This window comes from Leuciscus leuciscus (assembly GCF_965113295.1).
Source record: "Leuciscus leuciscus genome assembly, chromosome: 7".
Lineage (NCBI taxonomy): Eukaryota > Metazoa > Chordata > Actinopteri > Cypriniformes > Leuciscidae > Leuciscus > Leuciscus leuciscus.
In genome coordinates this window covers 44,350,020-44,374,019 of record NC_138731.1, presented here as the reverse complement: position 1 = coordinate 44,374,019, position 24,000 = coordinate 44,350,020, and the positions used below count along the sequence as shown (strand labels likewise).

The 24,000-nt window shown below is 36.9% G+C and overlaps 1 protein-coding gene across 2 annotated transcripts in view; it reads right to left on the bottom strand.

The window, feature by feature from the left end:
* Positions 1–24,000, bottom strand: part of LOC309502319 (E3 ubiquitin-protein ligase SH3RF3-like) — a 149,355-nt gene that overhangs the window by 48,667 nt on the left and 76,688 nt on the right. For both annotated transcript variants that reach the window (XM_082174675.1, XM_082174674.1), the window contains exon 2: positions 3,538–3,813. In XM_082174675.1, the coding sequence (XP_082030801.1) occupies positions 3,538–3,813 (276 nt within the window). The remainder of the gene's footprint in view (positions 1–3,537; positions 3,814–24,000) is intronic.

Below are 24,000 nucleotides of genomic sequence, written 5' to 3'. Positions count from 1 at the left end.
AGCCCTAATTATGACATAAATCCTAATTATGAGATTAAAAAGTCACAATTATGACATACTAAGACATTTATGAGATAAAAAGGTTGAAATTATGACAGCATTTACCGTTAAATCAGAGGTTCAAATAAAGCAAATAAACACGAACAGAAAATCACACCCTCATTTATGGACAAAAAGTCAATGCGAACCAAAACTGTTTTCAACATTCTTCAAAATATCTTCTTTGTGTTCAGCAGAGGGAACAGTGTCACACTTTCGACTTTTTCATAATTGTGACTTTTTACGTTTTAAAAATTATGACATACTATGAAATAATTGACATAAGTCATAACTATGACATACACAGTCATAATTATGACTTTGTGTCATTATGACTTGTGTTAAGTTTGACTTTTGATGCCATAATTATGACTTTTTAAGTCATAAAGTTCAAACGAATAAAATTTCAGCTCTACAGACGACAATAGTGTCATTATTCACCTCAATTGAGCTAAAAGTTGATTAATTTCAGTTTTAAAACAGTTGAACCATCAAACTACCAGTGACCGAATGACAGAAACAGACAAATCTGAATATCACACACATGAATGCTTTAGTATCTGTATCACACAGAGGCGAACGCAACTGACCTTATATAAAGAACTTATTTAATTCATATCAAGTTTCAAACCGCAGAGACTCAATCAAGTGTGTATTAATGAGTGTTTTAGTATGCAGATCCTCATCAGTCGCTCAGCTCATCTTCCGATGAAAGGCATGTGTGTGTGTGTGTGTGTGTGTGTGTGTGTGTGTGTGTGTGTGTGTGTCTGTCTCTCTGGTTTTCAGGACACATCTTTCCGTTTCCGTCTCGACTGACTCCTGGAGTACAGAGGCTGTTTGTCATCGAGATGCTGAAGCCACAGAACACACACACACACACACACACACTGCAGCTGCGACTGACAGTCGATGTGAGGATCATACAGAAGAGAGAACGAGGAGGAAAAGACGACGCTTTTATGTCACTTACAGGCATTTGAAGTGAAAGTTCACCACATATCATCATTCTGTCACCATTACCCGCTCCAAACCTGTGTGCCTCTCCTTCTCCTGAGGAACATCAGAGGACACACTTCGGGAAAACTTTTGTCTATTCAATACAAGTCAATGGAGATCAAAATACGGGTAGGCGATATGGCTAAAATCTTATTTCACAGTAACAATTTTTTGATTTATGAATTCAGCAGAGGCTTTTATCCAAAGTGACTTGCAATAGCAGAGCATAAGCAATTTGTCACAGAGGATTTTATACACACACACACTCTCTCTCTCTCTCACACACACACACACACAAACACAAACACGCCTTCTCACACTCTCTCACTCGCGCACATACACACTCACTCACTCACCTTCTCACACTTGCACACACTCACTCACTCACACATCACACACTCACACACCTTCTCACACTTGCACACACTCACTCACACTCACTCACTCACACATCACACACTCACACACCTCTCACTTGCACACACTCACTCACTCACTCACACTCACACACACTCACTCACTCACACACACTCTCTCACTCACTCACTCACTCACTCACTCACTCACTCACACTCACTCACTCACTCACACATCACACACTCACACTTGCGCACACTCACTCACTCACTCACACACACTCTCTCACTCACTCACTCACTCACTCACACCTTCTCACACTCTCTCACACACACAAACACCTCACACTCTCTCACTCACTCACACACACACACACACACACTCACTCACTCACCTTCTCACACTTGCACACTCGCACACACTCACTCACTCACACTCACTCAACACACAAACACCTTCTCACACGCGCACACACACTCACTCACTCACTCACTCACCTTCTCACACTTGCACACTCGCACACACTCACTCACTCACACTCACTCAACACACAAACACCTTCTCACACTCTCTCACACACGCGCACACACACTCACTCACTCACTCACCTTCTCACACTTGCACACACTCACTCACACTCACTCACACACACACACACACACACACACACACACACACACACACAAACACCTTCTCACACTCTCTCACTCACGCACACTCACTCACTCACTCACTCACTCACTCACCTTCTCACACTTGCACACTCGCACACACTCACTCACACTCACTCACACACACACTCTCTCACTCACTCACTCACACTTTCTCACACTCTCTCTCACACACACAAACACCTCACACTCTCTCACTCACTCACCTTCTCACACTTGCACACTCGCACACACTCACTCACACTCACTCAACACATAAACACCTTCTCACACTCTCACACACGCACACACACTCACTCACTCACCTTCTCACACTTGCACACACTCACACTCACTCACACACACTCACACACACTCACACACACACACAAACACCTTCTCACACTCTCTCACTCATGCACACCCACTCACTCACTCACACCTTCTCACACTCTCTCACACACACACAAACACCTCACACTCTCTCACTTACTCACACACACACACACACACACTCACTCACCTTCTCACACTTGCACACTCGCACACTCACTCACTCACTCACACACAAACACCTTCTCACACTCTCTCACTCACGCACACATACACTCACTCACTTTCTCACACTTGCACACTTGCACACACTCACTCACTCACTCAAACACACACACACACACACACACACACACACACACAAACAAACACCTTCTCACACTCTCTCACTCACTCACACCTTCTCACACTCTCTCACTCACTCACACACACACAAACACCTCACACTCTCTCACTTACTCACACACACACACACACTCACTCACTCACCTTCTCACACTTGCACACTCGCACACTCACTCACTCACACACAAACACCTTCTCCCACTCTCCCACTCACGCACACACACACTCACACACACACAAACAAACACCTTCTCACACTCTCTCACTCTCTCTCACTCACTCACTCACTCACTCACTCACTCACTCACACAAACACCTCACACTCTTTCACTCAAGCACACACACTCACTCACTCACTCACACTCACACTCACACACACACACACACACACACACACACAAACACCTTCTCACACTTGCACACTCGCACACACTCACTCACTCACACACACACACACACACAAACACCTTCTCACACTCTCTCACTCACTCACGCACACACACTATCACTCACTCACTCACACACACACTCACTGTCTCACACTGCAAACTGCAAATATTTTGGTCTTGTTTTCTCTATGAATTATGACGCATTCATGTGACGCTGAAGACTAGATCACTAGAGCACAGGAATAAATTACACTTTACTGTATATTCACATAGAAAACAGTTCTTTTAAATTCTAATCATATTTCACAATTTTTACTGTATTTTTGATCAAATGAATGCAGCCTTGATGAGACTTATTTCAGTAAGAGTCGTTATAAACCCATCCATGACTCGACTCAGACAGTGATGTGATCACACAAGCGCCGTACCTTACTGAAGGTCAGACAGTCTTTGTCCTGGTCTTTGTCTTTGACCTGGAAGTCGTAGAGAGCTTTTCCCTGCGGAGGCGTCTGGGACAGCGGGCGGATACACTGGATATAACTTGCCGGCAGAAACCCGTGGCTCCCGTTCAGCTCCCCGTGGAACCAGTTCTCGTCCACCTTCCGTCGCAGGATGATGATGTCACCTTTGCTGAACTTCAGGTCTCCCGGTTCTTTGCCCTCGTAACTGTACAGCGCTTTTCCACACGGCAGCTGAGGAATGTTCTGGAAGAAGAAATGATGAGAACAAGAGGTCAGGAACATGATGCTCTGATGGATCAGGAGCGATCGAGAACTCATGACACACTGCGCATTTTTACTGTGAATAAAAGTGACTTTACTCACTAAAACAGAATTTAAGGGGGAAAAAAATATTTCATAGAGCCCCAAAAAAATAATTTTTTTTTACAATTTTAATAAATTGTTGTTAAAATGTATAAGTTTCATGATTCCAATTAATTCGAATTTGCTTTTAGATGCTTTTTGATTACTAAAATTTAATTCATAATTTCAGGAGCTTCAAGACTTATGACATGCCGCACAATTTTTGTCCAAAAAAATCCAAATGGAATTTGGAAAAAAAAGTGGAATTTGGATAACAAATAAAACGGATTTCATAGGTTTTTAAAAAACATTTTTCATTTTCATTTTGTTTAACCTGAAGTACTAAAATAAACTAAAACTAAAACTTAATTAAAACTAAAGATATATTTAATAAAAAAAAATATTTAAAAAATTATAAAACTAACTCAAATTAAATATAAAAATAAAATTCAAAATATAAACAAAAATATAATAGTATATTAATGATAATAAAATAAACTGGCTAAAAGTCTGTCAAGCTTTGTTCCTCATTATCAACACAAAACGTGCACAGACTCAACTGTACGGTTACTGTTTGCAACTCAATCTGAATTATTGATATGAATAAGCTGAACGTGTTTCAGTGATGATGGCGCTTCATTAGTCAAACCTCACACATTCTCTTTGCTGTCGACTCAAACACGGATTTATCCATCAAAAATAAACATTAAAACCCCTGAAAGATCCTTTGGAGAAGAAGAGAGCTGACGCAACGCTCAGAAAACCAGGAGCTCACAATGGAAATCAGTCGTGTTTATGCTGGATAATTCCCAGATCTCCAGAACACAGTCAAACACACGTTTTACAGGGATTTTACCACAGTTTGAGGAACTGAGCTTCACATAATGCCTAAGTAATGATGAGACTTTTCCCTTCATCCCCTGCATTAATGATTATTCCCAGTACAGCAGGTTATTACAGCTATTTTACAATGCTTTCATTCAACAGTTCAAGAAACAAAATGTTTACATAACTTACATTTTTAGGCACAAAATTTCCAGTTACTTTGTTTTTGCTCCATCAACCGAAATAGTTCCGAACGAAACCAACACAGAACCATTATGAGTCGTCTGGAAGAATCGTTCGTTTTGAATGAACGACTCGCTCATTAAAGTCTGTTTCATTGTTGAATGACTCACTCATTAAAACAGGCACTTCATTCCTTTCTGAATATGCATTGGTTTTGAGTGAATCATTTGATTCGACTCGCTCATAAAACACATTGTGTGTGTCTCAATCAGCTCAGTTCATGCGTTACTTATGTGCATTTGAATTATATATTACATGCATTATGTGCATTTACATTATATATTAAATGCGTTTGGATTATATATTAATATGCATTATATGCATTTGGATTATATATGCGTTAGTATGTGCATTTGCATTATATATTATAAGCGTTTGGATTATATATTAATATGCATTATATGCATTTGGATTATATATGCGTTAGTATGTGCATTTGCATTATATATTATATGCGTTTGGATTATATATTAATATGCATTATATATGCATTAGTACGTGTATTTGCATTATATATTATATGCGTTTGGATTATATATTAATATGCATCATATGCATTTGGATTATATATGCATTAGTACGTGTATTTGCATTATATATTACATGCATTATGTGCATCTACATTATATATGATATGCGTTTGGATTATATATTAATATGCATTTGGATTATATATGCGTTAGTATGTGCATTTGCATTATATATTACATGCGTTTGGATTATATATTAATATGCATTATATGCATTTGGATTATATATGCGTTAGTATGTGCATTTACATTATATATTATATGTGTTTGGATTATATATTAATATGCATCATATGCATTTGGATTATATATGCATTAGTACGTGTATTTGCATTATATATTACATGCATTATGTGCATTTACATTATATATTATATGCGTTTGGATTATATATTAATATGCATCATATGCATTTGGATTATATATGCATTAGTACGTGTATTTGCATTATATATTACATGCATTATGTGCATTTACATTATATATTATATGCGTTTGGATTATATATTAATATGCATTTGGATTATATATGCATTAGTACGTGCATTTGCATTATATATTATATGCTTTATGTGCATTTGTATTATATATTATATGTATTACAGTATTTGCATTATACATGATATTTACATTATATGTGCATTATGAGCATTTACAATTTTACATTATACTGTATATTATATTCATTATGTGCATTTACATTATATATGATGTGCATTTGCATTATATATTACATGCATTATGTGGCACTGATCAGGGAGTCGGAAACACTGAAACTTTCCCAAAAATCCCAAAATGCACCATGAACACCAGAGAGCACTGATTCTCACTATGGCTGCAAATCACATTCTTCCCTGCTATACAATATAAACATACATCGCTAGACAGGTAATGAACACAATCCAACTAACATTTATAATATATTTATGGCTGAAATATTGCACACATATGTAACAAGCAAAGTATTTATCAAAATGTAAATTGTACACCATCAGTTCAGTGAATAATTCAATGAGTCAATCACTTGATTCGAAGCGTAGGTTTTCAACAAATGATTCACTCATAAAGACAGACAATTGTCTCCACCTAATGGTGCACCGCTATACTTTTTAGAAAGAGTCGTAGTAAAATCAATAAATTAGCCTAAATATTGCGTATTTTAATCAATTATATAATATTTCGACAATATTTCTCAATATTTTTCGACAACGTGCTCAACTGAAATTGTTCATGTCTTCTTGTGTCAGTGAGTTGTAGCAGCTGTAAAGAACAATTACAGTGATCTAAACCACTCATGAGCCACTTGTATGTAATTATGAGCTCTTGATATAGAAGAATACGAAGCCATCTGCTAATCAGTGTAATATTTATATTAAATATGATTCATGTTCAGTCAGGCGGGAGCATGAATGGAGTGGTTGAGCAAACAAGTGATTATGATTTACTGAATTTTTTTGAAGAAAGAGTCTTGAGACTCTGATGGTTTAGTCCTCTAGTCCTCTGATAGGAAACTAGTGAGATCAGTGTCTAATATATAATGAACGGAATATAACAGCAACGCATTAAACAAATAAACATTAATATTGAGGAGAAAATTAATCTCATGTTGAGGGGGTTTAATCAAGCACAGAATGTGAGTAAAAATAGATCATCTGTGTAAAATGACACAAACAGCTCATAATGAAGTGATTTAAACAGAGAAGAGAAGCTGAACTACAGATGTTGAACACACACACACACGAGATGATCTTCACACTGTAAAACTGGACATTTACAAGATGCGAAGAAAACAAAGATTATTGGAAAGGGTTTTACAAGAAAAAGTGTTTCTGCTTCAATATTTCACACTGGAATACAAATGAAAAAACTTTTTATCTCACTTTTTTTCTTGAAGTTGTGAGTTTATATCTTCTTTTCTTTTCTTTTTTTTTTTTTTTGAATTGTCAGATATAAACTTGTAAGTTATAAAGTCCAAATTGTGAGATAAAAACCAGCAAGCGCAAGAAAAAAAAGTCAGAATTGTGAGATATAAATTATATATTTTTATTCTGTGCTGGAAACAAGCGCGCTTGCCATTTCTTTGAAACTAGCTATTATTAATTAATTCTATTATTTTTTCAGTTCATACCTCAGCTTCTGCACTGCATGTTTTATCTACAGTCGTACAGTCATTTAACTTAAAGAACAACTATGGACTAATTAAATATTGTGGCCATAAACACACCCTAAACTGCGGCTGAATGCATGGATTAACTTATTTTATTAGAAGCCGTTAATCACTTCTGAAAAGACACAATTACATCTGAATTAAAGCTCTGGAATGAACATCAAACGAGACTTGAGTTTTTAATGAAATCAAACTCTCCGAGGGCTTTTCTTCCCTCAAGCCGCCGGGAACGCCGCATCCAGCCGGGATTAACCGCACATGTGCTCCCGGCTCTCTGGAGTCTATCAAATAAATAGTGCAGCTTATTCCATTCAGCATAATCAATTTACAGGCTTATTTGAAAGCGTTTTAACGGGGTTGCGGCTTCGTGACTGTGATTTACTCTGACTTAAACCGATGTACGGGATCTTAAAGCGCTTCAACACTGTATGTCAGAGGAACTCCTCGATATTTTATACAGTTTGCATTGGACTACTGGTCTCAAACCCTGCTGATGTCTATTGAGCACATCATGTTTAATCAGACTATCATACCTGGATCTTCCAGCATCTTCTCTCTCTGAAGACATTTGAAGGATTCTCCAATCATTTAGTGCGTTTAAGCTCCGCCCCTTCTAACTCACGCTCATCTGAGAGCTCAACATCCAATCAACAGCTGATGCATAGAACTAAGCCCCGCCCCTATTTTTTTCTGTTACACTCAGGTGTGCACCACAATACAGAAGAAAAGATCTGATGCTTCTTCCGTTTCACTGCAACTTAAAGGGATACTTCACCGTTTTTTCATATTAAACTATGTTATTCCCTTAACTAAGACGAGTTGATACATACCTCTATCGTCTCAGTGCGTGCACTAAATCCCTCTGTCTTGCGGCGAAACTTTGTTAGCCCAGTTCATTTAATATGGGCCAAGCAGAGAAGCTACCAAACACCTCCACGTTTTCCCTATTTAAATACAGTTACTCGCGAAGTGTAACTCGACCTAGGACGGTGACACAAAACAAAACGTTGCGCTTTTCTAAGCGTGTAAAATGGATAACTATTTTGTATGGCGGAATACCATAGCAAGTGCTTGTAAGCACTTCGACTTGGCGCAGTAATATCTTCACTAGAGGGAGCGGGGGCCGGTGAGAGGATTTTTCACGAGTGAAGATATTACTGCGCCAAGTCGAAGTGCTTACAAGCACTTGCTATGGTATTCCGCCATACAAAATAGTTATCCATTTTACACGCTTAGAAAAGCGCAACGTTTTGTTTTGTGTCACCGTCCTAGGTCGAGTTACACTTCGCGAGTAACTGTATTTAAATAGGGAAAACGTGGAGGTGTTTGGTAGCTTCTCTGCTTGGCCCATATTAAATGAACTGGGCTAACAAAGTTTCGCCGCAAGACAGAGGGATTTAGTGCACGCACTGAGACGAGAGAGGTATGTATCAACTCGTCTTAGTTAAGGGAATAACATAGTTTAATATGAAAAAACGGTGAAGTATCCCTTTAAGTTGAAAAAATAAAACCGCCTAGGATGCCTTATAAAACATGCTCCTGTTATTAAAACACACAATACCCATAATACACATTTGTCCATCACACCAGTTCTCTGTACTGCGTCTTAAAGTCCCCCTGTAGTCAATCATTTTATCCCTTAAAACTCATCTTTCATCACTATTATGACATATTTAAGCGTTTTTTTCCTTGAATAAATGTTTAAATATCTTGAGTGTAACTCGACACCCTTGCCTCATTTAGTATGCGTGGTTCTATGAATATGCAAATGAGCCCCGCCTCCACTCACTCACTCAGCTCAGAGATCCACTGGTTGACGATCACATGTTGATCTAGTTTGTGACGTCAGAAACACCAGCGATTTCAAAGCGTGTGTTTGAGACTGTCTTTGGTTCACTGCAGTTTTAAGGAGGAAATACTCAGCAATGCTGTCGACTTATGAATTTACACATGGTTTGTCTTAAAGCATATTAAAAACACCACATAGACACATAAACAACATTAAAAGCTGGATTTTCACCACAGGCGGACTTTAAACTCTAAACTAATAGACAAAACACAGATGCATTAAAATATCACGTTGCTTTTATTTCCCTGACCTCTGACCCCCAGACTCTCTCGGGTCTCATTTACTGAACAGTGTGTCTGTGGAAACACATCTGATCTGCTCATGTACAGCGACTGAGGATCTGTAGTTTGGCTCATGCCTACTTAAACACACTAAATACAGGACAGTGTGTGTGCAAACAGGTTCAGTTACACCCGTTAAAGTGAGTTAAAACTCATCTGAGAAACTTCTGTCTGTGTAAGAGACTGTGAGACGGGAATATGATGAAGAAACTCACACACATTCATGTCATATGATATTGTTCCATGTGAGTTTTTGTTCTCTCTTAAGTCCCCCTGTGGTGAAAATCACGTTTTTAATGTTTTTTATATGTCTATGTGTTTATAAACCATGTGTAAGTTCATAAGTCGACAGCATTGCTGAGTATTTCCTCCTTAAAACTGCAGTGAACCAAAGACAGTCTCAAACACACGCTTTGAAATCGCTGGTGTTTCTGACGTCACAAACTACCTTGTAACCAATCAGATCAACGTGTGATCGTCAACCAGTGGATCTCTGAGCTGAGTGAGTGAGTGGAGGCGGGGCTCATTTGCATATTCATAAAACCACACATACTAAATGAGGTGTATATTATAAAGGTGTAGAGTTTGTTCAAGAAAAAAAACTTTAAATATGTCATTTTGGTGATCAAAGATGAGTTTTAAGACATAAAATGATTGACTACAGGGCCGCTTTAAATATATATAAATATAATGCAAATCACTTTGGACGCCAAGGACATGGGTTTGATTTACAGAAAATGCATGAACTGACATGAACTGAAAAAATGAATAGCTTGAATGCAAGGGAAATCATGTCGGGTGAAAGCATCCGCCAAATGCATAAACGAAATAATTATAATATTCTCTGGAAATCCAACCCTTGACATTGGAGTTGCTATTGCCATGATCTATTGTTTGAGCAACAGGAATATATATATATGTATGTACAAATCAAATAAATCATTGTACTTGAATTGCGTAGTGTTTAGAATTGACTTTCCAGTTTTCACACACCGAATTGAAACATTTGTGTGTTCAAATTGCACGTTTATTTGAGATGTTCTGAGAACGTCAGTGTTCTGACATGTACAGCACACGTAACTGTGTGTGTGTGTGTGTGTGTGTGTGTGTGTGTGTGTGTGTGTGTGTGTGTGTGTGTGTGTGTGTGTGTGTGTGTGTGTAGCTCTGTGCACTGATCTGTGTTTGTATGAGTATCTGATGGTGGGCGAGTGAGTGAGTGCGAGTGTGTGTTTGAGTGTGTGTCGTATGCGTGAGTGTGTGTGTGGTGTTCAGCTGAAGAGAATCCTTCAGAGATGCATGAATCGAGCGTTGGAGTCGTAAGCTTCATATCTCTCTCTCTCTCTCTTTCTCTGTTGGATTAGCGCCTACACAAGAATCCCAGAACACACGTACTGAAGCTCACGTGACGCTCCAAACACACTGATCCTAAACACAATACCAACAGGCATAAACCTCCATAACTCCCTTCAGGCACGCTGTATAACAAGTAAACCTGCAATGCTGCATCGCAATAAATTACCCAGAACTGCAGAGAGGTCTGAAATGAAGCCATAACCTGTGTGTAATGCTTCTGAGTGATCGTCAAACCTTCATTACAGCAGAGTTTAACGCAGATGCGCATTAATATCTTATAATCAATGCACACAGTTGCGTCTCAGCATGCAGATCTGCAGTCGCACAGAGTTTGCATGTCAGAAAGTGTCATAAGAACATTAAGACTAGAGATGCACGATATATCGGCCACTGTATCCGTATCGATATATGTTCATTTTTAATGTTTTTGTTATCAGCCCGATAAGAAAATTTAGCGCACAACTGTTCAACATGATGGTTTTGATTTGCTTGAAATATGATTTGAATCAAAAAAGGAAAATACATCGGCTATAGTCATATCGGCGTCACTACACTCCATCCTTATGATCGCTTTCTGCAGGACTTTTACATGCTTTTCCCAAACCACTGAAGTGACGTCGACGTCCGGGTTAGCGGTAGCATGAGCCGTCAGGCAAGTGTTATTTAAATAAACTCCTGATGTACTTACAAACTTTCCAATGCCTCGTTTTATGAGTACAGAACCTATTTGTACTACTGTAGAAGTTTGGTGCCATTCTGGACATTATTAGTGCGGTAATTTACCAGATACAGCCTTGGATCCATTAGCGCCTGCACTAAACCATCCGGCTGATATCTCTAAATAAGCTCTAACTTTAATAATGTTCGACCAAGGGAATAAAGGCTTCTGGGGGGTGTTTGGCTCGAGGTCATGGTGCAAAGGACCCTAGGTTGATGTTACTCCGAACCGTCCCTTTAAGACGACACCGATGCTGACTGGAGAATCGCTTCAGTTAATGCATGCAATTAAACTGGGAAAAATGAAAGATGAATTGAGAAGGAATTTACTGAGTTGCATTTAAAAAAAAATCAAACTGGTGCGTTCTGAGAAATGCTAATAACTCAAACACCCCATTAAAAAGCATTAATGTCTCGCAATTCTGAATATTCTCAATGAAAGCAAAAATAATCTGTACTTTCTCCCTTCTGTGATCCGATGAGAGCGTTATGAAGCAGAGAAATCACTCGACACGCTGAGCAATGAATCCACACACACATCTGTGATAAGAGCTGCAATTACACACACACACACAACACGTGAGCGCTGAGCCTGTGTCTCAGAGATGCGTTCAGGTCACGGGTCGCCCACCATATTCATTCATCATCATATCAGTGAGTTATACCATCAGATTCTCATCCAGAGGCTGTTTCTGTCTCAGTTCTTCGTCATCACTGCACGTTTTGATGTCTGATGATCACAATTATGCTAATTCTTCTCATTAGACTAAGTCTAGATAAGCTCTAATGTGAACACTAATGCTTGTTTGGTGAAAAATAGCAGTGCTGTAAACTCTCATGAGACCATTTGGTAAATGGTAAATGGACTGCATTTATATAGCGCTTTCACAGACCCAATGGCCACCAAAGCGCTTTACAATATTGCCTCACATTCACCCATTCACTCACTCATTCATACACCGACGGCGGATATTTACTTTCATAATGGTAGAGAGGTTTACGAGACCTTACACTACAGCAAGAGAAACGCTGTTATCAGACACTCGTCAATAGAGAAACACTACATCACACAGAGAGAGAGAGAGAGAGAGAGAGAGAGAGAGAGAGTGAGTGTGTGTGTGTGTGTGTGTGTGTGTGTGTGTGTGTGTGTGTGTGTGTGTGTGTGTGTGTGTGTGTGTGTGTGTGTGTGTGTGTGTGTGTGTGTGTGTGTGTGTGTGTGAGAGAGAGAGAGTGTGTGTGTGTGTGTGTGTGTGTGTGTGTGTGTGTGTGTGTCTGTGTGTGTGTGTGTGTGTGTGTGTGAGAGAGAGAGAGAGAGAGAGAGAGAGAGAGAGTGTGTGTGTGTGTGTGTGTGTGTGTGTGTGTGTGTGTCTGTGTCTGTGTCTGTGTGTGTGTGTGTGTGTGTGTGTGTGTGTGTGTGTGTGTGTGTGTGTGTGTGTGTGTGTGTGTGTGTGTGTGTGTGTGAGAGAGAGAGTGTGTGTGTGTGTGTGTGTGTGTGTGTGTGTGTGTGTGTGTGTGTGTGTGTGTGTGTGAGAGAGAGAGAGAGAGAGAGAGAGAGAGAGTGTGAGTGTGTGTGTGTGTGTGTGTGTGTGTGTGTGTGTGTGTGTGTGTGTGTGTGTGTGTGTGTGTGTGTGTGTGTGTGTGTGTGTGTGTGTGTGTGTGTGTGTGTGTGTGTGTGTGTGTGTGTCATCAATCGGCTGCTGTATTGATCGTCTTGGCCTGCATTATTAATGCTGTAGTCTGAGTTTGGAATCCCAGCGTTTTCTCTAGTTTATTCTAGTGTATTTGAGAAGTTGCACAGATATTGGTAACAGGACTCTGGGGGTTGTTGGCCAGTTTTCTCACCTAAGAAAAACACTGGCCTTTAAGGCCTTCCTGCATTGATATGTAAATTGCGTGTGGGGGGGAAGTGCAACAACTCAATATCACACACCCTAGTCTACATACACATGAAAAATACCTATTTTAGAATATCAAGGATAGTAATGAGTTATGGTTAAATCATTCAATCATTTATACCACAGTCTTAAATGATGTCTTAAATGATATCAGGTTAAAAGACCATGATATCTTCTCCAAACCAACTTACAGCTTGACAGCAGTTCATTTCACATTCAAAATGCACTGAAACTTCATTCTCAGATCAACTCATTCTTCCAGAACACTAGAAAAGGTTTTACCCCCCAAAAACACACGTTAAATAAAAAAACACACACAAATAACGGGTAGAATTCTAACATATTTCTGCTGTTTTCTGTTGTTCAGAATTCACAGCATTTTATGTCACATGGTCATTGTTTACAGTACAGTACACATTTCCCCCAAGTTTCCCCTTTTTATAGATGGTGATGAAACTGAAAGATTAATACCTGTATGTGTTCAGCTACATCTAATTGTTTTGATAGTATTTAATTTTTTAGATTCTGAAAATATTTTACTACGGTATTACTGTAGAAGTGTTGCAAATGTCTGTGTCATTCAATGTTGTATTAATGCATTCAGTGACTACATCTTCCAAACTACATATTTCACTTAGACACAACCACTGCCAAAACTCAGAGCCCATTTTTATACACTCTTTTATACGCTCAAAACTGTTAAACATAATTGAAAGATCTTATAAACATTGAGATCTTTCAATTTAAATGAATTAATTTCTCACTTAAACACAAAGACCAACAGAACTTGATTTACTATACAGGCTTATTTGCACATGCTTACATATTATTTCCAAGACTGTGTTATTTATTTAAAAAACCTAAGCTAGACTGAAATGTGCAATATTTCTACCGTATACCACAAAGATATGTAATTTAAGTCCAAAGGGAAACTATGTTTTTATTGTATTTTTATTACTGCCAATGTCTGAGAGACCACAACCCATAAGATTGCTAAAGTAAAAAATGTGTACCGTTGGTTCATTAATGTTAAGTAATATTTTTGACTCGAACAAAATCACTTAATTGTCAATTTTTAGGTATTTGAAATGTACTATCATTAACTTTTGTAATGTTAATTTATATTATGTTATATATATGCACGGTAAAACTCTCTCCAATATGATATATACACATTATAATGTTTGATCTGTAGATAAAAGGCTGTGGATTTGCATAAAATGACTTTATTTTGTGTATTTGTATTTTATGTTTGTTGCTGTTTTAAAACGACTCGCTACCGTGTGCCTGTTCACACCACAAGGACTATGAATCGGCATCAAACGCACAATAACTGGAATTTAAAACTTCACTATGTGAAGAAACAAATGATCAATAAACTGTTGGACAGATATAGGCTACACTAGGATTTGTGCGCTCGAAATTTCTTCGCTTTGTGCCGTGAACTTTTAAATGCGCACTTGTGCAGCGCTGAACACTGTGACTCCATGTTGCTTTGAGCACATCATTCTGCACCCGCGATGCGCATACGCGCTTTGTGCGCTCTGTTTTGAAGCGTTTCATATTATCATGGTTTTTCCTATATTTTTTATACCTAGCCTGCACAATACATTTAAAATAAGCATAATTTAATTGTATATTATATTGTATGCACTAAAGCTGGTGAAAACCTATCTCAGGTCCACAATGTCAGATGACAGATTAAGCAATTTAGGTGTTCTAAGTATTGAGTCAAGGAGGGCAAAGGCCTTAAATCTAGATGAATTTGCTGATCTTTTTGCAAAAAAAACACAAAAATCGTAGAATGCAGTTAATGTGACTGATTCTGAATATGTAATGCAAATTTAAAAAATATAATGGCAATGCAAATACATTGTTGAATGATTGGTAATCATGGTATTTTGCCTGTTAATGCCTATAGTGCAGTGAAGAAAATGATATGACAACAATAAGGTCTAAACTGGCCCCTCTAACAGTACAACTGGCCCCAGCTTGCCCCCAGCTTGAATGTGAGGCTATATGTAAAGCAGAAAAGCGCAATATAAATAAAATGTATCATCATCATCATGTGATTATATTTACTACTTTTGTGAATAAATCTTGCTGCAGCATTTTGGACCAGTTGAAGGCGAGCGATTTGTGACTTGGAAATACCGCAATACAATGAGTTGCTGTAGTCTAAATGGGAAGTAATAAAAGCATGAACAGCCATCTCTAGTGTTTTGTCAGTTAGGAAGTGTTTTAATTTTAGACAAAAGACGGAGTTGATAGAAACTAGATCCAGTTACTGAAGATATTTGTTTGTCAAATTTTAAAGGCCCATCTAAAAGCACACCCCAAACCTTTCTTACTTTGTCAAAAAAAAAAAAAAAAAAAAAAAAAACTCAAATACTCATGAACATGTGAACACGTGATGATAAGTACGCATGTGACCATGTTATATACTTGTGCATGACCTGCCTGATCTCATGAAAATGCATTTCTATGGCACGCATTGTGTTTATCGTGCAATTTTTACGCGAAAATATATTTTTTTACATGCATATAATACGCACTTTATTGAGTGTAATACACACACATCCTACAAAACTAATCCTAACCAAACATATAATACATATTACATATTACACACCACTACTAAACCTACCCTAAACCCACCCATGCCTATCATATGCACGTATAAATTGCACAATAAACACAATGTGTGCTATAGAGACGCATTTAGTGTGACCGGGTTGGAATGACGTAACAATTTCACAAATTCACGTTTATGTTGTTTACATGCAGATGGTAAAGGCATCGTTTTCAAAACGAGTGATAAAAGGCATAATATATAATATACTATATAATATACTATATATACATAATGAAGACAGACTTCACTGCCAGTTCACTTCACTGTTCACACACACACACACACACTGTTCAAGTCCTCACTTGTATAGATAGACATCGTTCATTGAGTCCTCACTTGGCCAGTGTAGAGTGACATTGGTCTGTTAGTAATATAGACATGTATGTGTGAGTGCAATGGCACATAAAAAAGGCAAGTAAATTGTTAGGGACTGCATAACCAAGCATAGAAAGTATCTATGAAGGCCTATATATAAATATATATAACTTATAGTTACAAAATAAAGACATACTTAACTGTTCACACACACACACACACAGTTCCATTGCAGGCTATTGTGAGTCCACTGTTGTATAGGTAGAGATCGTTCAGAGTTGAGATTCAATCTTGGCATGTTTAATTTTTTTAATTTTGATTTTTTTAAAGTTATATTATGAAAAAAATGATTTAATTTTTGTTTCTTCAAAATGACCAGATGCAGCAAGTCAACTCAAAAGTTTTGAATTAGATCTTAAAGAAAGGTCCACTGTTGGATGGTAACGAACGACATATGTTTGGTTGCATTTAAATTGAGCAATATTTCAAACACTGACTTTCTCTGTACATCAACATCCTAGAAACAAAGGAAACAGAAAAATAAGGACATGTCTATTGATTTTTTTTAAGAGTAGAAATTATGTTTTAATTAATAGGCAGCCAATACTATCAGTCGCATTATTAATATCTTAATAAAATAATAATTACATTATAATTATAACATTTAGTTGCAGATCCCCTCTTGGCATGCTTTTTTTTTTTATAAAAAAAAATGCAAATTTGAAGTTATATTTTGAGAAATATAATATAATATATATGGTAACCCTTTATAATAACTGCATCCTATTAATCATTAGTTAAGCATTGGTAAACAGATAAATCATAATTCATAAAGCAGACATTAGTAAGCAGTTTATAAATACACCTTTAAACGCTGTATTATTGAGTTAGAAGCATATCTATAATGTGTTTAATAATTGCATTTTCATACTTTATTAAATCAATTTATCATTTCTAAATTTAGGTGTTTACAGTGATTAATAAGATCACTTAGAAAGTGTGAGTAAATGTAGTAGATTCAGGCAGTTATAAAGCATTTAGTAGTGGTCAGTTCACTATTTCAGGACTAGTTATGCTTTGTAAATAATTTATAAAGGAGATTTAAAGACTCAGTTATCTTCTAAACAGAAAAAGGAAACAAACACAACACGATAGAGAACATAGAAATATTAACAGCCTTTAAATCTCCTTTATAAATGCTTTACAAGGCATAACTAGTCCTCACTTTAGATGAGCTCACAAAAACTCGTTTTCAAAAGCTTTCATTGTCAGGCCCCCAAAATGGCATTTTCGTTGAAATGAACGGCCAAAAAGTTTTCAGTTTTCAGTTGAAAATGATGTTGTGTAAACAGACCCTAAAGCGTGTATTATTTATTGCACTTTAGTTTTTCGACATAACATTTTGAGATTGACCTCCAAAATCTTTACAGTGTGTTTGTGATGGCAAGAAATGTACAAAGCAGCCAAACACGTATCGTTCTTTACCATCCAACTGGGGACGCGAAGTTCATTTTTATTAATAAAATCATTATTCACTGTATAAAGTATGCTTTACGCTATACTAAATATAGGTCACTATAGTGACCTGAAATCGTTACCTTAAAGAGCTATTTCTGTTTGATTAATCCTATAAACCCTAAAGGGACTGCATAACCAAACATAGAAAGTATCTATGAAGAGAGAAAATAAGTGTTAAATAAAATAAACAAATATTATGAATGATAAAAGGCATAATATATAATATACTATATAATATACTATATATACATAATGAAGACAGACTTCACTGCCAGTTCACTTCACTGTTCACACACACACACACACACACACACTGTTCAAGTCCTCACTTGTATAGATAGACATCGTTCATTGAGTCCTCACTTGGCCAGTGTAGAGTGACATTGGTCTGTTAGTAATATAGACATGTATGTGTGAGTGCAATGGCACATAACAATGGCAAGTAAATTGTTAGGGACTGCATAACCAAGCATAGAAAGTATCTATGAAGGCCTATATATAAATATATATAACTTATAGTTACAAAATAAAGACATACTTAACTATTCACACACACACACAGTTCCATTGCAGGCTATTGTGAGTCCACTGTTGTATAGGTAGAGATCGTTCAGAGTTGAGATTCAATCTTGGCATGTTTAATTTTTTTAATTTTAATTTTTTTTAAAGTTATATTATGAAAAAAATGATTTAATTTTTGTTTCTTCAAAATGACCAGATGCAGCAAGTCAACTCAAAAGTTTTGAATTAGATCTTAAAGAAAGGTCCACTGTTGGATGGTAACGAACGACATATGTTTGGTTGCATTTAAATTGAGCAATATTTCAAACACTGACTTTCTCTGTACATCAACATCCTAGAAACAAAGGAAACAGAAAAATAAGGACATGTCTATTGATTTTATTAGAGTAGAAATTATGTTTTAATTAATAGGCCACAACAGAGAATGAATTTCTTAAAGCAATAACTTTGCTGTAATGTCCACAACATAAAGCTTCTGATGTTTTATAGTGCTTTCATTGAAAGTGTTATGATATTCTGTATTATTTGTTGGTATGGAACTGCTACTGAGGTACAGAAGAAATTATTAAGAAAAGTAGTAACAAGTAAATTGTTAGGGACTGCATAACCAAGCATAGAAAGTAGCTATGAAGAGAGAGCGTTAAATAAGAAAAATAATATTATGAATGATAAGAGGATATTCTCGCCTCTGCTTTTGAACTGTTGCCGTCGGGCCGTCTGTATTTTTTACCCTGTTGTAGATTTAAATGGTCTTTCCTAAAACAAATCGTATTTAAAAATTTTTGATAACTGATGGGTTATATATATATATATATATATATATATATATATATATATAGAGAGAGAGAGAGAGAGAGAGAGAGAGAGAGAGAGAGAGAGAGAGAGAGAGAGTTACATAATGAAGGCAGACTTCACTGCCAGTTCACTTCACTGTTCACACACACACACACAGCTCCATTGCAGGCTATCAAGTCCCACTAGTATAGATAGAGATCGTTCAGAGTTTCAGGTCCCCACTTGGCATGTTTTTTTTTAAATAAAAAAATGTATATTTGAAGTTATATTATGAAAAAAGAGCTTAAAAGAAAATTTTGTATGTCATTTTTGTTTCTTCAAAATGACCAGAAACACTAGTCCCCTCTTGGCCAGTGTAGAGCGATAGTCCCCTGTTAGTAATATAGACGTGTATGTGTGTGTGTGTGTGTGTGTGTGTGTGTGTGTGTGTGTGTGTGTGTGTGTGAGAGAGAGAGAGAGAGAGAGAGAGAGAGAGTGTGTGTGTGTGTGTGTGTGTGTGTGTGTGTGTGTGTGTGTGTGTGTGTGTGTGTGTGTGTGTGTGTGTGTGTTGTGTGTGTGTGTGTGTGTGTCATCAATCGGCTGCTGTATTGATCGTCTTGGCCTGCATTATTAATGCTGTAGTCTGAGTTTGGAATACGACGCACGAGTGATTCATCATTATAAAGCATTTGACCAAACAGCATTTCATTCACACGACTAACTAACACAGCTGATACAGAACAAGCTCCGACCACACAGTGTCAGCATTATTTTATTATCATTCAAGTCGTCGAGTCGAGTCAAAATCTATTTCTATTGCACATTTAAAAGGGTTCAAACATTGAGCATTTAAAAAGAAAGCATAAAACAAAACCATACAGTGTGCAAAATATAGACACATTTAACAGGATACAAAAAAAATTATGTCATTAAAATATACTTCGCTCAACAAAGATGCATGTGAAATAAGCGTAATCCAAAATATAAAAAAAATATATAAAAAAAAAAATCAAGTGTATGTATGTATATATATATACAGTATATATATATATATATAAATCAAAAAAAATGTAATGGAAAAAACACACAACATATAAAATATATATAAATTACAATCAACTAATTTTGTGTATCTAAACTAAACTAAAATATAAATCTATTATGTAAAAAATAAAGTATAGAAAAATTACATTATTTTAATGCACTATACTTAATATAAATTTTTATGTGCTTTTAAGTATTTTTTTGGCAAAATAACTAGTAGCATCTCATGTTCAAAACAGACACTTATTTACACTTATTTTCAGTGGATATTAATATAATATAATATAATATAATATAATATAATATAATATAATATAATATAATATAATATAATATAATATAATATAATAAAGACCAGTTCATTAAAAAGAACCACATATATGAGATTTCCCCTCGAGGTAAAACTGATACGACACTAAAGCCACAGAAGTTCTGCTACTCTCTGAAGATCAATGCAATCCTGTCAGCCAAATCTACTCTCGATCTGATCAATACGGCCCCGGGCTCACCAGGGCTAAACAAACCTTTAAAAACAGAACGAAGCTCAGCGTTTATAGATATATATGTATAAGTAATACACACACACACACACACACACACACACACACACACACACACTTATACACACAAATATTATATTGACATATATAATGAATCGCACTTCATGATTGGTGCTTTCCTTCTCAAACCACTGCCAAACACACTGCATGTAAAACAGAAGCTGCATTTACACTGTGCAAACACACAGATGAGAAAACCACCAATTATACATCATAAATCTCAAGAGATTAAAGAGAATCTCTTAAAGAGAATCAAACAAATGTGCGCTGGAATCACAATCCCAGGACTCGTGTCAAACTGATCCACTGAATACACACATTCTGAAGCGTGTTTACACCACAAACACACGTCATCATCACACGGTCACGTGATGAAGACTGCATCAGACACACACACACACACACACACACACACACACACACACACAGGCAGTAATCTCAGTGCAGTTCTCAGAGAACAGCTGGAAAACATCAGCGCTGGATTCCTTTAGCGCTCGGGGGAACGACCGACACCTGGACGAGAGACGAGAGGAACACAGACTGAACATCATCAAATATATCAGGACAGACAGAACTCGTGTGTTACTGTATGTAATGATTGAAACAACGACGCTGAATGCAGATAATGAAATCCAACTAATCATATAAACATTATAATCAGGAAACTCTTCTCATCTTGTGTTGTTGATGTCAGTGGCTGTTTGTCCAATCAGAAATTGTCGAACCAAATAATTGAACTTTAAAACAAACCTGTTGTGTTTTTACAAAAGTTTATCATAGTAATGTGTGTGTGTGTGTGTGTGTGTGTGTGACAGAGAGAGAGAGAGAGAGAGAGAGAGAGAGAGTGTGACTGAGTGTATGTGTGTGTGAGTGTGTGAGTGAGTGAGTGAGTTAGGAGTGACCCCGAATAGTCGAAGATTCGATGCTTCGATAGGAGGAGCCTGATTCGACTACCGATCTCACGGTCGAATCTTCGCAGAGGTGTTATGAAACGAGGATCATGCCACTTTGGCTATATGAGGGCGCTCAATGTCTGATTTCACATAGAACTAGCTTTTATGTAAATACGTTAATATTCAGCCTATTATGATAATGCTGTAGGCAGGCCTATATAAAAATGTGCAAAGAAAGAAGCTTTTAATAAATATTTTTCAACGTGCGTGAATAAATCCAAACCCCGTGACAGATTTAAGTTTCACTTTCAATCCGTAACCGACAGAGGAGCGTCTTCGCGGCAAGGATTTAAATCTTTAACAATGTCTGGGATAAGAAAATCTAAAGTGTGGATGTACACGATTAGAAAGGATATTCTCCAAGGCTGGATTTAGCATCAGGAAAACCATGATCGCACTTCTGCCGGCCAACGTTAACATGTTTCACGCATAGACTGGGTTTCACATTAGAATGTATTTTATCCGCGTGCACAATTTGAAAAGACTCCAACGGACAGACAGAGTGAAAGACTGGATTTGTTCTCTCGATCAGGTACAAGTGATTTCAAAACTTTTCAGCCGGTTCTAATTTTATTTTTGGATGCTGTGAACATTTTTAGCTAAAAAGACGGCCTCTCCAGTTTAGCATTTGTTGTTGTTTCTGCAGTTAAAAAGACAAAGTTGACAATTCTGGCTGCGTTTATTTTGTGATTATTGTAATTCCTTTCCGTGTAAAGCACTTTGAATTACCATAGAGTATGATATGTGCTATATAAATAAACTTGCCTTGCCTTGCATTAGCAATTCATAAACAATAATGTCAGGAACGCGATGAAAAAATATAGTCAAACACAAATGTGAGGAATTTAAGGCGTCCGGTCAGAGCTGATATGAATCTGCAGGACTCTGCCTAGAGACCGGTTCTGCTCACTGTATCGAGTATGTCTAAGAATAGCTGTGTTTTCTGATAGCTGTAGTGTGCATAAGACAAGCAGTGTGTGTGGCCCCCCGTTTCCCTCTCTGCCACATGTTCACACGTACTCAAACACATTTCACTTGCCTTACATGCCTACACTAACCCCATCACTACGAAGACACATGTGTCGCGCCACAGCTAGGAGAGGTCGGCCGGGTCACAGCACATCTACATATCACAAATGTGTAGAGTTATCGCAACTAATTCAAAGTCAACCAAAAAAATGCATATTCACCAACCAGGTTATCATGACTTCATTGATGTTTGTTGCTGCATCCCGATTTACATATTTACACCACACACTAACATATACTTTGATGATGATGGGAAAGTACATCATTTTGAGAGACAGTGTCACATCTTACCTTTGTGTCTTAATCTAACGACCCCCTACACTGTAAAAAAAAATTTGTTCACTCAACTTACATTTTTTAGTTATTTTTTTGCTTTGACTCAGTTAAGTTTTATTGACTTAATCTACTAAGTATGTTCAACTTAAAAAGTTTAGTTGACATAGTTAAAATAGTTGAGCCAACAACTTATTTCAAGTTACCTGGACTTGTAAAGATTAGTTGAAATACAATAACTTACATTTTCAAGTTACCTGGATTTGTAAAGATTAGTTGAAATACGATAACTTACATTTTCAAGTTACCTGGACTTGTAAAGATTAGTTGAAATACAATAACTTACATGTTCAAGTTACCTGGACTTCTAAATATTAGTTGAAATACGATAACTTACATTTTCAAGTTACCTGGACTTCTAAATATTAGTTGAAATACGATAACTTACATTTTCAAGTTATCTGTACTAAAGTGTATGTTCATTGAACTTAATTTAGCATATTTTCTCAACTTGCAATATAGCACACTCAACCAAATAAATAACAGATTTTTCCATACAAATGGTTTTATTGTTCCTTACAAATCAATAAATGTTAAGAATAAAC